This window comes from Pecten maximus, chromosome 9 (genome assembly GCF_902652985.1).
Source record: "Pecten maximus chromosome 9, xPecMax1.1, whole genome shotgun sequence".
NCBI classification, from domain to species: domain Eukaryota; kingdom Metazoa; phylum Mollusca; class Bivalvia; order Pectinida; family Pectinidae; genus Pecten; species Pecten maximus.
In genome coordinates, this window is record NC_047023.1 from 45214900 (window position 1) to 45232706 (window position 17807).

At 34.6% G+C, this 17807-nt stretch overlaps 1 protein-coding gene across 1 annotated transcript in view; it reads left to right on the forward strand.

Annotated features, from left to right (window-relative positions):
- The first annotated feature begins 1904 nt into the window (after window positions 1-1904).
- Window positions 1905-17807, forward strand: part of LOC117333844 (ubiquilin-1-like) — a 32521-nt gene continuing 16618 nt past the window's right edge. The window contains exons 1-7 of the mRNA XM_033893260.1: window positions 1905-2032; window positions 6457-6609; window positions 7964-8032; window positions 9108-9239; window positions 13979-14104; window positions 15974-16024; window positions 16329-16406. Of these exons, the coding sequence (XP_033749151.1) occupies window positions 1928-2032; window positions 6457-6609; window positions 7964-8032; window positions 9108-9239; window positions 13979-14104; window positions 15974-16024; window positions 16329-16406 (714 nt within the window). The 5' untranslated portion in view covers window positions 1905-1927. The remainder of the gene's footprint in view (window positions 2033-6456; window positions 6610-7963; window positions 8033-9107; window positions 9240-13978; window positions 14105-15973; window positions 16025-16328; window positions 16407-17807) is intronic.

The following is a 17807-nucleotide window of genomic DNA, read 5'->3' on the forward strand; positions in this document are numbered from 1 at the left end:
TGAAAATCACACTACATGTACATAAAAATGCAATAAATAAAATAAAATGTGCTTAAGAAAGCAGGATCCGCGATCCCAGTTAAGCCCTTGGTGTCCATGTGTAGATGATACTTTCAAAATACACAATTGCATATACCAATAAATCCTCTATATTTACAATCTTATTTATCAATTATTATATACATGTAATTTTATCATGTATTACATATTCGCCCAATTTAATTACACATGTACACTGCATTTTTGTTTGCTTTTTCATATTAAAACCGAGAAAATTTAAGGGAGTTTCTAATGCAATAGTCCTTATATGTATTATTTATGTATTGCTAGTTTAAGGTCAGCGCTGTAATTTAATGGTCATTAATTTATGTATACATTTAAGTTATTGCCTTTTACCTGATTTGATATTATTTGACTCGCACAACTAAATCTCAGCTGCTGTTTCACCTGAACGAAGTCCCCAACGAAAATATGTGTTTCTAAGAGTTTGTAACTATTTTGTTGAGTAATAAACATATGGAATAGTGACTTCCTTTATACAATGACAAAAAATAATGTCTTAAATTTAAAAAAAAATAGGCTCCTATATGCCAACTGAAAACAGAATGACGTAGGACCAGATGAAAAAAGCGGGAATTCCCCAGATGGGACCCCTCCTCCCGTAACCCGTCAGTTACTGTCTTTCGAATACTCGTGTGCTCTTACTTGCCACCAAACCTATACAACATTATTCAACAGGTTGCGAAAACTTCAAACTTTAATAAAATTTCAAGTCAAATACTTCAAATGTGCGAATGAGCAGACTTGTATATCTGGTACGTCTCTGGAATGAGGGAATGAAGTTATTAGTAATATCATAATAGTTAAAATATTTAGTTGTGACAGTCCTTACAGCCTACATCTGTTCATAATCAGCGAAATTACATGCCCGGGAGCTTGATATATGCGTCTTATTTTCATTTATTTATTTTCACCTTTGATAGTTCGCAATTATTTTGCCCCGCCTCTACGAAGCCTATGGCTTTAGAAACTGGGCACTGTACAGTTTAGTCCGAATTTTCTGACGATCTTACTTCGTAGTTATTAACATCAGAACCCTTCGGTTGAATTGAGAAGTTATATAAATATTCTTAGAGAGAAACGGAGCCGTTGTCGATAAGGCCAGTCAACATTTCTAGAAAATTCTAAGAGCCACGCACTTGTAACCTTGTCACAGAAACGCTTAAATGGCAATTCTAATAAAGCCATAAAAGGGTTATCAATAAGCGGAAACGTATTTTTGACGAAAAAAAAGTTAACTTAGATAGCAAATACGTTAGATAAATATTATTGTATCCGTGCAATTTCTTTCATTCGATAAGCGAAAGTATGGTCACCCATTGACTTCGAGGTTTTATTATTTAATGGCACCAGAGACGTATATACCTGATATACAAGTCTCTGATGGCACGTGTGCACATATGGACTAACATACAGTTGACTACAGATGATGATTATTTTTAGGACACAGTACTATACTGTATCACAGCATTTTAAAATACTACCCGAATCAAAATTGGCATTTTTATTAGCCTGATGATAGCTTGCAGTATGTGCAGTACTGCTGATTTTTTTCAGATCATATACCTGCATGTATACTGGTAATACTACTGTGCTGTTTAGATTAGAGGCTTATGTCGTCTGTCTTGACTGCATAGCACATTATTCATATTCAGGATTTATACACGTTCATTCTATTTTACCTGCCAATTGAAGTAAATATAATGTATTTACTAAACAAAAATTTAAATATTTACTGGACAGTAACCTTAGTAGATCTAGTTATCCGTTTCTAGTTTGATCTAGTCTGATTTGTGAAATAGAATGTCCATTCAAACATTTTTGTGATCACTATCCTATCCCACAATTCTTCAAAATATAAATCAAAATGGCTGATGACGATAAGTCCGATCCCAAGATGATGACGATTTCGGTGAAAACACCGAAAGAAAAACAAGATATTGAAATCAACACAGATACATCTGTAAAAGAGGTTAATGAGTTTCAGAATTTTCCAAATTATACGCGGATATAACCATTATAATCTGTAGGCGGATGCCGACATCTGTCAGTCTTCGCACTTTGCAACAGTCATTGCGCTGTGTCACAGTCAATAATTTGACACTCGTCACATGCTTATAAACAACATAGATTGTGTAAATTTTATTGTATAATGATGTCAATGCCTTCAATTTGTCAACAAAAAAGCTCTCACTGTCTTCAAATCTCCACCTACAACTATTGCACTAAAATGTTTCCATTCTTGTACAATAGTAAGATATTTCATTATTCCTTTCGGCGCTCAGTGTAACATAACGCTACTGAAGTAATCTTCATAAGGATTAAGGATGTCAAAACGTTAAAATAGACTTGGCTATGTATGAGTTGGCCTCCATATGCTCTAGCTATATATATATAGTGTAGCAACTCATTATTGAATCCCTCTGATACTATTTACCAGCCTTTATTGCTCTGAAATGGATTGATATTTTAATTTTCCATTGAAATACAAGCATTTATCAGTGTGATACATGTTTTGACATTACAGCATGTCACAAACTTCATTAAGTTGGCATATATGGAACCCAATTGTAACTGTGACGATGCCTGTAATAGAAAACTTTGTCTCCAGCTACGACATCACAGCTATTTCAACAGTGCTTCTGATTGACTGTACGCCTGCACCAATCATGCATTAGTTTTTAAAATGACGCATGACTTGATTTTGACATGGACCTGCTGGCACACTGCAAACATATCATAAAACGAAAGTAGTTTGTCCACAAGTTTTGTCCCCATTCCGTAAGATCATACAACCAAAAGCACATGTTACGAAAATGATAGTAGAATGACATAACTGTCATTGACAAGTTTTTTCATAAAAAAGAGAGAAGAATTGGTAATTAGATTCTTTGAATTCAAGAATTATAGTATGCATATTGCTGTCAGATATATGTAGATGTAAACTGGAATGGCTATTTGCATTATAGATTTGTTTTGGCTCGTAATAAATTGACCTGGTTGTCACAATTTGGTATTTATATTGAAGAATTGAGTGATCATTTATAATATATGTTGAATGAAAACAGTCCAAACTATATCTTTGATATATAGTACCAGTATTAAAGGCTGGAGTGTAACAAATATTTCCTTGAGAGTTGTAGACAATTTGGTGATATATTGGCTCAGTGACTGTGTTTTGGGGCTCTGGGGGTACCTGTAGCTGTCCCGTTGTCTTAAAGTTTGATTTTAACAACGTTCAGTCAAAATTTAAGTAGACAGTTGCGTTTTGAGAAAACCTTATGAATTTCACTTTAGTTAAATTCAATCTGTTGGACAAAACAGACGATCATGGTGATAATGATAATAACATCAATTATCTAAAAACAAATTGGCTATGGCTCAGATCAAGCTGAGCAGAAGGCAGATGATCATATATCTGAATTTTCCAGGGCTCAATGTGGCGCCTATTTTAGTGGCCATGTCACCTTAAATTCACCATTGGCGACCAGTTATTGACCTATAAGGCGCCTGCATGGCAACTAAAACAATTGTGTAAATTTGCAATTTGGTTAATTTTTCAAAGGTTGCAGTCAATGCTAAAATGATGTTCACAATTGAAAAGTTTATAGAGAGATGTTATACTGATCTAAAGAACTAAATTAGTTCCTTTTCAAATTTATGACAACTAGCCCAGGCAACTAACTTTTTCAATTGGGGCCTAGATTTTATGGCTTGGTTGGCAAATAGGCCACCTGGTAAAAATGTCTACTTTGAGCCCTGATTTTTTCAAACAACTTCTTCCATTTCCACAGGGATAGATACAAGGAAGTTCCAGCCAAATTGGTCAATATAGTATAGTTGGCTGAAGTAGGATAAGAAGAAAAACGATGTACTGTATTCTGTGTCGGACACATAACAAGGACATTTTAATGAATACAGACACAAACAATTTCAGAACAAGTACATTCGTACAAAACATGTCCCTATTTATCAATCGCACAAAACATGTCCCTATTTATCAATCGTACAAAACATGTCCCTATTTATCAATCATACAAAACATGTCCCTATTTATCATTGTACAAAACATGTCCCTATTTATCAATCATACAAAACATGTCCCTATTTATCATTGTACAAAACATGTCCCTATTTATCAATCGTACAAAACATGTCCCTATTTATCAATCGCACAAAACATGTCCCTATTTATCAATCGCACAAAACATGTCCCTATTTATCAATCGTACAAAACATGTCCCTATTTATCAATCATACAAAACATGTCCCTATTTATCATTGGTACAAAACGTGTCCCTATTTATCAATCATACAAAACATGTCCCTATTTATCATTGGTACAAAACGTGTCCCTATAATTTATCATCATACAAAATGTGTCCCTATTTATCATTCGCAGCTAGTATACTAGTATGAGAATAAAATGAGGCTTTATAAATGCTGGCGCAAATGGCCCCTATCTGGTCTAGATTGGCCCAATGACCCATGCATGTTGATGTAAAATCATCCGAGGCTCTGTTTCTACCTTAGAAACCGTACCCATGTATCTACCTTAGAAACCTTACCCATGTATCTACCTTAGAAACCTTACCCATGTTTCTACCTTAGAAACCTTACCCATGTATCTACCTTAGAAACCTTACCCATGTATCTACCTTAGAAACCTTACCCATGTATCTACCTTAGAAACCTTACTCAGTTTCGCTGATCTTGGACCCATTATATATGCTTTGGATAAACTTGAAGTACATTTGTATGACAAATGAACAAGGACTCAAAGATATGAAATTTCATATTTTTTCAAACAGAATAAGTATAAAGTGCAAGGCTTATGCAGTTTAATAACAGTACAGTACGATACTACATTTCTCACAAAATGGCTACAAGGCTTACCATAGCTTACTATCAGTGTATATGACAGTTTTCATCATAAAAAGAATTAATGATGTTTATATTTTAATTATCAATCATTCAGGATCGATTGATATTGTGATAAAATAGATTGTATAAGTCTGTACATAGGATCTGGTTAAAGGTACTAGTCTGGGCGTGAAGTACATAGGATCTGGTTAAAGGTACTAGTCTGGGCGTGAAGTACATAGGATCTGGTTAAAGGTACTAGTCTGGGCGTGAAGTACATAGGATCTGGTTAAAGGTACTAGTCTGGGCGAGAAGTACATAGGATCTGGTTAAAGGTACTAGTCTGGGCGAGAAGTACATAGGATCTGGTTAAAGGTACTAGTCTGGGCGAGGATCTGGTTAAAGGTACTAGACTGGGCGAGGATCTGGTTAAAGGTACTAGTCTGGGCCATAGGATCTGGTTAAAGGTACTAGTCTGGGCGAGGATCTGGTTAAAGGTACTAGTCTGGGCCATAGGATCTGGTTAAAGGTACTAGTCTGGGCGAGAAGTATGCTTCGCAAGGGCTTATCTAGAACTTACAGCATGCAAGTGATTTTTTCCTCCTATAAATACAGAAATTCCATTCAAGGAAGTAAAACATACCTAATGTCGGGAAATTTTTTCGAAAGTAGGTAAAAATTGGTGCTAATTATAAAAAATCAAACAAACAGTTGTAAAGCTAACAATACTTTAAAAAACATGGTAAATGTCACCTTTTGCTTCATTATCATATATATGTGGTCAGTGACCAGTAGGTAAATGGTAAATGTTACATTGTGCTTTATGTATGTGGTCAGTGACCACTTAGGAAACATTTTTTTATAATGGGAACAGTGTATTCTGTTAAATCTTAACACAACCATTTACTTTTTGCCTCCGGATGTCAATTCCTTCTTTCGTTGACTTTATTGGACAGTCAAGTCTCCAGCTTCACCAAGGAAATATTTTGCTATTTAAAAATCAACAAATGAAAGCTTATATATTAATTAAGGATCCATTTAGTTAAAAGAGACTACAATATGAACAAATCTTCCTATTCAATTTGATTTTTAATCACAGCACAATCAAAACAGTGAAAGTGCACACTGATTTATGAATATCTTTCAAAGTTTCAGAGTTGTTTGTCAAAGTTGTAAGACCACATAATATGTTGGACAATGCCAAGGGGAAGTAAATATAATTCAGAGAATCTATGCTATTTTTAAAAGCAGCCAGACATACTTGCTTTCTTGACATGAACTATCATAATCACTTCATTAGGAATCTCATTCCACTCTTTTAGCCAATCAGGAACTTAAAGTGTAAAAAACATTATGTGATTATGATTTATATTTTACACAGAAATGTGTTTCATATTTAAATATGGAGGCAAATAGCACAGTAAAATTAAACCTTGTTTTGAATTTGAGTTTCTTTCAACAAAATGTAATCATTATAATTATCAAATTTAAAACTTTTTCCTAATACATATAGTACTTTTCAATTCTTTACAGTTTCGAGAAATTGTTGCAAAACAATTCAGTGCACCCTGTGAACAGCTGTGTTTAATCTTTGCTGGTAAAATTCTGAAAGATGCTGACACATTGGAGCAACATGGAATTAAAGATGGTCTCACAGTTCACCTCGTCATCAAATCAGCAAACAGGGTAAGATGGTCAGACTATACAGAAACACTGTGACAATATCTTTAGTTCCTCATTATCATGTTATTATACAGTAACACTGACTATATCTTATTTAGTTCCTCAGTATCATGTTATTATACAGTAACACTGTGACAATATCTTATTTAGTTCCTCATTATCATGTTATTATACAGTAACACTGTGACTATATCTTATTTAGTTCCTCATTATCATGTTATTATACAGTAACACTGACTATATCCTTAGTTCCTCATTATCATGTTATTATACAGTAACACTGTGACTATATCTTATTTAGTTCCTCAGTATCATGTTATTATACAGTAACACTGTGACTATATCTTATTTAGTTCCTCATTATCATGTTATTATACAGTAACACTGTGACTATATCTTTAGTTCCTCATTATCATGTTATTATACAGTAACACTGTGACTATATCTTATTTAGTTCCTCAGTCGGCCTGGCTGGGCCATGTTGTTTTCCGATTCGTCACAAAATGAAAATTGATGGCCAGACAGACCACGGACCACCATATGTCTGTCTGTTCATCAATCCGTTTGTCTGTTCCCCCGTTAAAAAATCTTGTTATTGCTATTTCTCAGAAAGTACTGAAGGGATCCTTCTCAAATTTCATATGTAGATTCTTCTTGGTCCACAGTTATGCATATTTTATTTTGACCAATTGGAAAAAAATATGACAGACAGGTGGCCATCTTGGATTTGGACAATTGACAGGTCAATAGGATCATGATGGAGACGAAACAACCTAAACGGTTGATCAAGTCTACAACCATCTCGGACACTACATGTGTCAGTGCTAGTATACTTCATATTGATCATTAGACTGATGAAAGTTACAGTTTCGTTAGGAAATGTCACACTCTTAAATATCATATTGGTTGTATGTGTTATATAACTTCTATTATACTCGGTCTCAATTTTCAAGTGCAGAACTTAATTGGGCTGGTAACTTTTTGTTGTCTGGTCACATAGTCCGTTCATGTATTGACTGGTCACATAGTCCGTTCATGTATTGACTGGTCACATAGTCTGTTCATGTATTGACTGGTCACATAGTCTGTTCATGTATTGACTGGTCACATAGTCTGTTCATGTATTGACTGGTCACATAGTCTGTTCATGTATTGACTGGTCACATAGTCCGTTCATGTATTGACTGGTCACATAGTCTGTTCATGTATTGACTGGTCACATAGTCCGTTCATGTATTGACTGGTCACATAGTCTGGTCACTTACACTTTATCTTCCAACAAACATCCATTGAAGTTCATAAGAATGATATTGATATCTTTAGATACTAAGGTTTTCATGTCTTGTTTATATTTTAGTCTCAGCAGCAGGCTGCAGAAATTAGTGGAGCAGCAAGTCCTTCAGCGCCTTCTCCTGTCGGTGTAACGGTAAGTCAATCTATGGGCCTTCTCCTGTCGGTGTAACAGTAAGTCACATATATGGGCCTTCTCCTGTCAGTGTAACGGTAAGTCACATCTATGGGCCTTCTCCTGTCAGTGTAACGGTAAGTCACATCTATGTGCCTTCTCCTGTCGGTGTAACGGTAAGTCACATCTATGGGCCTTCTCCTGTCGGTGTAACAGTAAGTCACATATATGGGCCTTCTCCTGTCAGTGTAACGGTAAGTCACATCTATGGGCCTTCTCCTGTCAGTGTAACGGTAAGTCACATCTATGGGCCTTCTCCTGTCAGTGTAACGGTAAGTCACATCTATGGGCCTTCTCCTGTCAGTGTAACGGTAAGTCACATCAATGGGCCTTCTCCTGTCAGTGTAACAGTAAGTCACATCTATTTGCCTTCTCCTGTCGGTGTAACAGTAAGTCACATATATGCCACTGGATTTTGATATACAATCGTCACAGAGAATAGCCAAGGAAGTTTAATGTACAGTGTATATAGCAGGCTAACAAAAGATATTGTGTGAAGGTATAAGATAAAGACTTGATATTTAAGGGTTAGAGAAATGTGGATGTTCATTAGAATTATAGAAGAATCAACAGAAGAAATTTTAACAATGGTTCACCAATCTAGTATTGTCATATGGAAACGAACATTTAGGTCTTAACTTGGAGGAACAATGAGTGCTGAACTGGATTTTTCAAAATGAGGTCACTGTGACATCTTTTCCTAAAAACTGTGATTTAAGAATAGCATACCTATGTATGTGAGTGTTTTGGAGCTAAGACTATGGCATCATTCAATATCTTGGTGTAAACTTTACAATGACCTCAGTAATTTCAGTGATCACTTACTCGAATCAACAATTAAAGCAAAGATTTTTGTTGACAAATTGATCAATCAAGAAACCAGTCTATACTATTCAATGTTATCTATTATAATTATAGTATTTTGATGTTCATTATATATTTAAATGTTTGATGGTGTTTTATTGTTAGTATTTGAAGGTTTGATTGTATTTCAATATAAATATTGTTATTGGTTTTTTTTAATTGTGTGTTGCAGCCTCCAGCTGCACAGCCAAATGTTGGGGAGACCCCGTTTGGAGTTGGTGGTCTTGGAGGCTTAGCTGGGCTTGGAAACCTGGGGATGGGCTCAGCCAACTTTATGGAGATGCAGCAGAGGATGCAGAGAGAGGTGGGCATATCACAGTGAGAGATCACACACATCACAGTGACAGATCACACACATATCACAGTGAGAGATCACACACACATCACAGTGAGCGATCACACACATATCACAGTGAGAGATCACACACATCACAGTGAGAGATCACACATATAAAAGTGAGAGATCACACACACATCACGGTGAGAGATCACACACATACCACAGTGAGAGATCACACACACATCAAAGTGAGAGATCACACACATCACAGTGAGAGATCACACATACCAAAGTGAGAGATCACATACATCACAGTGAGGTATCACATACACCACAGCAAATAATTGTAATGCAGTTACACATAATTTGCCATGTAGTTTTACTAAGATTCAGTATAAATTTCTCTTCGGCGGAAGCCCGGAATTTGAGACCTCTGGTGGTAATTTCTATAACTAGGGGTAATGATTCGCTTATACTATTAGTTCCAAGTATGAGGCACGTCATTGTAGTCCGTCATTCAAAGTAGATGTGCACGGAAATGTATTAACTATGCTTATAATGTTGTGAACATTTCAGGAACTATTTTGAATAACCAATAAGAATAATGTCTTGTAAATATCTACACCTGCATCGATTTTTGCAAATCTATATAGAAAATACTGTTTGAAGGGAGATAACTGCGAGATTCTGACGTTACCTTACAGAGGACACTTGTTTAACTACTAGGAATAAAGACGGCATAGCAACCAAGCGCAAACAAATTCCCGATTTTCATAATACCCTCCAGGTTTTGGCTAACAACATTTCTTTTGTTTACAACTTGGTAGTTTGTTCACGAGATTTGGTCCGATATTTAGCGATCACGTGTTCCGTCTGTTTTCGTGAGCGAGCACTCTGTCAAAATGGAGGCACGTGGACACGGGCTTCACACGAAGCATCAAAGTGTGATGTTTGTCGCTAGAAATTAATATCTATCAACATGAATTAAAGGCAAGTTGCTTACAAAGTTTAAATCTGTTTGTTGACCCACTGAAATAAGCGTTTGTTTATTTAGGACGAAACTGTTTACGATAAGTTGTTCAAGCCTGTCCAGACCTCAAAATCACAATATCTACTGCGATTATAGTCCGAATTTTCTGACGATCTTGCTATATACTATATGCAGACTTTAATCAGCGATATCAACACCAGAACCCTTCGGATTACTGCGATAACTGATCGAAGTCCCTGTGTTTCAAATCTATGAATCGGTAGACCTAACGTGATCGGTGATGGCGTGATGGAATTCGATCGTTTATTTTTTAAAACTAAGAAAACTGGCACATATCTGTCGTGGTGGTCATTTGTGCTGTACCTTCCCCGACAGAGACAATATACATAATCTGGGCTTTTGTGATAAGGTTTACTGCAGTAGCTACTCGCACTCGTAATATATATGAAAATGCTAAATTATTATTGAACCAGCTTGTCTTATTTATATATTATTCAGCTCACGATTCAACCTTTTCAAATGTTTTCATGTAATATAACTTTTTGTTGTTTTCATGTAAAATGATAAATACATGTATATCTATTGGCAATCGATATATCAAATTCATATAATATAAGACTTTCTCAAATATCAATATTCCTCATAACTTTCAAAATAAATCTATATTTGCTTTTGAAATTTAATTAAAAATGTTTGATATTCATGTCACGAACAAATCCCTTAAAACGATCATCAATCTCCTTATTGGTCTCCAGAAAGTGTGAAAATAAATGAAACTTTTTTGTCAATAATTCTATTTATTATGAATTCATGTATAACCATTTAGGTTTTTTCCAATGTTGACCTTTAAAACTATATATATACAAGCAACAATCTGTGGGATGTCAAATATGGAAGGCTATATAGCTGTTTCAGGATAAATTGCCAAAAATGCTTATAAGTACTGTTTCTTATCACTGATCACATATATTTGGTTTTTGACTATTATGTGTTATTGATACTTAAGTGTGAATTTTTTCGGCTTAAGTGATAATGTATTTCTTTGTACTTGTGTGCAACAGACATCGCAAGAGTTTAATTCTCCTACATATAATATTGACTCCTACAAAAAGAAGTTGAGTGATCATGAGTGGTTGACTACGAGAGGCATTTTATCAAATCTCATATTGACCATACTGATTGCTCATGATCATATTTCATCCGGCCTAGTAAACTCTAGAAAAAACATCTTAATTTATGAAAGTAGCTAACTCCTTTAATGTATGTGTAAAAATTAAGTATATATATATATCGTACAAAACATCAAACTTCTAATATGGTAGATATGAAACATACATTTAGGCTGACTGCCTGATAATATAATTTGTACAGAGTTTACAATCCTTTGACATTCAGCTCATAATATACACCATTATAATTTGATCTGTCGTCATGCGTCGGACTTCTTCTTAAGACCAAGATATCGCAGAATGGTGTACAAAAGGTTCTTAAGCTATTTCATCAAAATTGTTAATTTCATGACCCCATATGTGTCGCATTCTCCTTGGGGAGAGGATACATTTTACTATAGTTTATATAGGAAACTCATCACACATATTTTAGCATAATTTATTTCATTTTCATTGGAAATGATATATTGTCAGAGAATGTCAAGGCCAACGACTTGTTATGGGTTCGAATGTCAAAAATAAAAATCTTATATTGATTATTTTTTTCATTTCATATGAAAGAACATAGTCCACTGAAACAGAATGTGCATATTTTATTGTCATCAGATAAAAATATGGCAGAAAGATATGGCACTTGGAAAAGAATCATAAAGCTATTTTCTCCAGCCAAAATTAAAAAATAATCCAAAATTGCAGAATAAAGGTTTCTGCTCTTTTATCTATAATATACACATGAAGGCTTGATGTTTGGCGCATCGATAACGTATGGCTGGCTACAAATGTTATACTTATATTTGACCTTGACCTTCATTTAAGGTCACGGGGGTCAAATGATGAAGAAAATTCAAAGTTCTTTCAAAATTATTAATTTGGGTCACATTTTAAAGAATCAGCCCTTTTAAAGGTGTGTGCAATGTATCAAGGTCAAATAATCAAAATGACGCAGATATGGCACTTTTAAAAAGAAATTCCTACCAAAATGAAAAAATGACCCAAAACTGCACATACACATGAAGGCTGGATATTTGGCAAACAGATACATGTAACATGTGTAACTGGCTACAAATATTGAGTTTATCTCTCTGACCTTGACCTTCATTCACATTTTAAAGAACCGGCTCTTATGAAGGTGTGTGCGAAGTTTCAAGGGCAAATTATTAAAAATGATGCAGACATGCCCTTTAAAGAATGTTTTCTTGCCAAAATCAAAAATTATCCTTAAACTGCAATTCAATTGTTGGCTCAAAAGGGGTCAATTTGGCTCAATTGACATAAATAACTTCTCTGAAACTAAGCAATCGATATAGCTCATACTTGACTGGTAGCATCCTTTTGGGTAGGGATTCAAAATTGTAAAAATGGTGGGGTTGACCCCCGGGGGGCAGGGTCAAAAGGGGTCAATTGGTTTCTCTGAAACTAAGTTATGGATATAACTCACATTGGTGTGGTAGCAATCCCTATGGGGTTGTACCCAAAGTCAATTTCATTTCATGGATTAATTGCACAATTTGGTATAAAACCTACATTTGTATGGTAGCATGGTTATGGGGTGGGTATTCAAAATTGTACGAATGTTGGGGTTAACCTCCCGGGGGCTGAAGGATGGGACCAAAATAGGTCAATTTCGCTAAATTGACATTTTTACACAATCCTGATGTAAAAATAGGCCCAGGGTTCTTTCCCCACCCCAAGGGACCTATACAATCATATTGAATTGATATCAAATATGAAAGTTTTCTTCAATATTTTGCATGTAAAACGCTGTATATTTATACACAGTACCTATAGCTACTAGGCTATTATCTACATCTTGGTGGTAAATTAAAAAGCAACAAATCACAGTTTATTGTTAATATTGACATTGGATCTATTAAAATAGATGGAATTGATATCTAATTTTGAAATAATTGTCCTTAAAAATGAGGTTTTTGTTAAAAAAAAAGTGTAATAACTTTTAAAAGCTGTCAATCTAATTTTGATATTATTCTAAGATCAAAATAGAAAGGAATAAACAATTTTGTTTACAAGATATTGAAAGACATTGTACACTTTCAACAAAAAAGTAGCAGACACTCCCTGTATTTTCAATACATATCGCGTATTGCTATAACTTATCGAAATGCATATCTTATTGTTTGGTCATTTCTAATACCCAGGCCTATAAAATGTAAGTTTGTTTTAAACACATAAATGCAAATTTTGAACTACTTAAGTATAAAAGATGGTTTAAAGTATGAATGTTAATGACATGTACCTAAGTAGACGTTGATTTGAAAAAAATTAAAATGTTTGACTTTTTAAGTAAAGGTTTGATTGAAATAAGAAATGTTTAACTTCTTTTAGAAGTAGGTTTGCAACTTTTAAGATGGTTAAAACCATTATGTACATCGGAACAGTCTAAACCATTACATTCATCAGGACTGTGAAAACCATTATGTCCGGTTGGTTTGACACATTTAAGTGGAAATGTTTAGTCATGTTGATATCAGTTTAATTTGTATTCTTGCTTTATTTCAAATATCTCCTTTTACATCTGACTAACGCCTCCTACAGTACTTTCAGTACTTTGATTTTTTGAAATTTTACACATGTCCTTGTTACAGATGATGAGTAACCCTGAAATGCTGCGTAACATGATGGACAACCCATTCGTCCAACAGCTCATGTCCAACCCAGATGTGATGAGACAAATGATTACTACCAACCCACAGATGAGGGAATTGATGGAGGTCTGTAGGCCTGTATAGTCTAACTTATTCAAAATTACAACAATATTGTTTAAAGTTGGATTGCTGCTTCAGAAAAATCCCCACCTAGTGACATGGTAGATAACTTGATTATCCCCTACTAGTGCTGCAACAGTAATCCGTAGTACGATATATCGCGGTATAAATGGCACGGTTCGGTCCACAGTAATTTTTTCTTGCATCACAAAACGCTCATGGTTCAGGCCGTTTCCGGTTTTCTGCGCCATAATTAGTATCGCTCATTTAAATCACATATATAGAAACTTGAACTCATTTAAGAATCAAAATTGTCTGAAGAAAATACGATTTTGTGAAGAGGTGAAGTGTTCCTGATCATGAGCTGGTAGCCTACGAAAGAAAAATGTTCACTCATTAATATCAGATCAATTGGAAATTGTGTAGAATTGTAGAATTGAATAAAATAAAAATAAAAGAATGAAATGAAATAATTCAAGATTTAAATTAAATGATTTAAGAGGAAAACAATTCATCTTTATAAAACGTATATTAACCCAATGTGTCAATATACCTAATTGTTAATAAGAAGCATGTCAAAACTTCTTAGGGTCAATATTTTTTTCAATTTAACTTTATTAGCATTTTCATAATTACAGCTGTAATGCTGTATTTTTACAAAGGAATAACCTTCATAAGTGAATTTGTACTAGTACCCTTTTGTATCCCTCCAAATTTCAGAGGAGGGGTACACTTTACCCCTGACAGGATAAACTAATGGGGCACGCTGTAAATGTACCGTGATACGTATCGCATCGTGAGACAAGTATCACGATATGTATCGTATCATGAGATAAGTATCACGATATGTATCGTATCATGAGACAAGTATCACGATATGTATCGTATCATGAGACAAGTATCACGATATGTATCATATTGTGAGATAGGTATCACGATATGTATCGTATCATGAGATAAGTATCACGATATGTATCGTATCATGAGACAAGTATCACGATATGTATCGTATCATGAGACAAGTATCACGATATGTATCATATTGTGAGATAGGTATCACGATATGTATCATATTGTGAGATAGGTATCACGATATGTATCGTATCATGAGATAAGTATCACGATATGTATCGTATTGTGAGATAAGTATCACGATATGTATCGTATCATGAGACAAGTATCACAATATGTATCGTATTGTGAGATAGGTATCACGATATGTATCGTATCATGAGATAAGTATCACGATATGTATCGTATTGTGAGATAAGGGAAGCGTATCATTGCAGCACTATCAAAGGTCATATTTGACAACTATTAAAATGAAAATCTTGTTTACCAGTTTATAAAGAAAAGTGTTGAGTACAAGATATGAACTACTGAACATAATCAGTGATATTTACACAATAACACCACACCATCAAGTTCTTTACCTGATTAGATTCTGGTTGTTAGGGTAAAAGGCCAAAGGTCTCATTTAACCATTTGCAAGAAAAAAAAGAAAAAAAATAATGTACAAGATATCTCATCAACCCATGGCAAATTTATTTTATTGATGAGGGATTGGAGGTATAGCTCACTTTGTTTTCATTAATTTTGTTACATAGATGTTTCAATGTGTGCTTGTAAAACAACAGGTAAACTTGTTATGTAAGGGTAGAATGGAAAGTGCTGTTAGCATTCTAAGTATTGTTGTTCCAATTAATCGAGTTGTTGAGTATCACTTATTTGACCAATTAATAAAGTAAGATATCTGTAGTCTAGTTGCTTCATAAATGTCCAAAATCATGTTAATTGAAAGATTTAGCTGATTGGCATAACATCTAGTGTATCCAAGTAGTAATGCAATGGTCAAATTGTCTACTGTATTTACAGAGAAATCCCGAGATTACACACATGTTGAACAACCCAGATTTGATGCGACAGGTAAGTTCTTAGCATTGGGTCTTTACCAAACAAACTGCCTTAATTCAACATTGAACTTTTAAAATTAAATTTTGCTAGGTAGCTGTGTTGTTTATGTGACATAAAGGTATTTATGTTTGATTAAATTTTAAACAAATTTATATTATTAAAAAATGTGGCATCCATTTGAATCAATTAAAACTGGTGTCAAGCATGAGACAGTATTGTGTATGTAGACAGAGTAGTAAATTAGTATGTTGTGTCCTCAGTGATTCCTGGTATAGCCTCACTCATCTCCTGATTCTATGTCTTTACTGCGTTGTAGACAATGGAACTGGCACGGAACCCTGCCATGCTACAGGAATTAATGAGATCACAAGACCGTGCTATGAGTAATTTAGAGGTGGGTAGTTTAATGATATTTCCTGATAGTTATCCTCTGACAGTCTTACTAATAGTTTATACTTATATAGAGTTATCCTCAGACAGTGTTACTAATAGTGTTATCCTCTGACAGTGTTACTAATAGTGTTATCCTCTGACAGTGTAACTAATAGTGTTATCCTCTGACAGTGTTACTAATAGTGTTATCCTCTGACAGTGTAACTAATAGTGTTATCCTCTGACAGTGTTACTAATAGTGTTATCCTCTGACAGTGTTACTAATAGTGTTATCCTCTGACAGTGTTACTAATAGTGTTATCCTCTGACAGTGTTACTAATAGTGTTATCCTCTGACAGTGTTACTAATAGTGTTATCCTCTGACAGTGTTACTAATAGTGTTATCCTCTGACAGTGTTACTAATAGTGTTATCCTCTGACAGTGTTACTAATAGTGTTATCCTCTGACAGTGTTACTAATAGTGTTATCCTCTGACAGTGTTACTAATAGCGTTATCCTCTGACAGTGTTACTAATAGTGTTATCCTCTGACAGTGTTACTAATAGTGTTATCCTCTGACAGTGTTACTAATAGTGTTATCCTCTGACAGTGTTACTAATAGTTTATACTAACATAGAATATTGCATGTTATAAGAATGTACTACATTTTAATTCTGTAAAAAAGAAACATTACCACACCAGGTACATGTTATAGAACATTACCACACCAAGTACATGTTATAGAACATTACCACACCAGGTACATGTTCTATAGCATTACCACACCAGGTACATGTTATAGAACATTACCACACCAGGTACATAGAACATTACCACACCAGGTACATGTTATATAACATTACCACACCAGGTACATGTTATATAACATTACCACACCAGGTACATGTTATAGAACATTACCACACCAGGTACATGTTATATAACATTACCACATCAGGTACATATAACATTACCACACCAGGTACATGTTATAGAACATTACCACACCAGGTACATGTTATATAACATTACCACATCAGGTACATATAACATTACCACACCAGGTACATGTTATATAACATTACCACACCAGGTACATATAACATTACCACACCAGGTACATATAACATTACCACACCAGGTACATGTTATATAACATTACCACACCAGGTACATGTTATATAACATTACCACACCAGGTACATATAACATTACCACACCAGGTACATATAACATTACCACACCAGGTACATATAACATTACCACACCAGGTACATAGAACATTACCACACCAGGTACATATAACATTACCACACCAGGTACATGTTATATAACATTACCACACCAGGTACATAGAACATTACCACACCAGGTACATGTTATATAACATTACCACACCAGGTACATATAACATTACCACA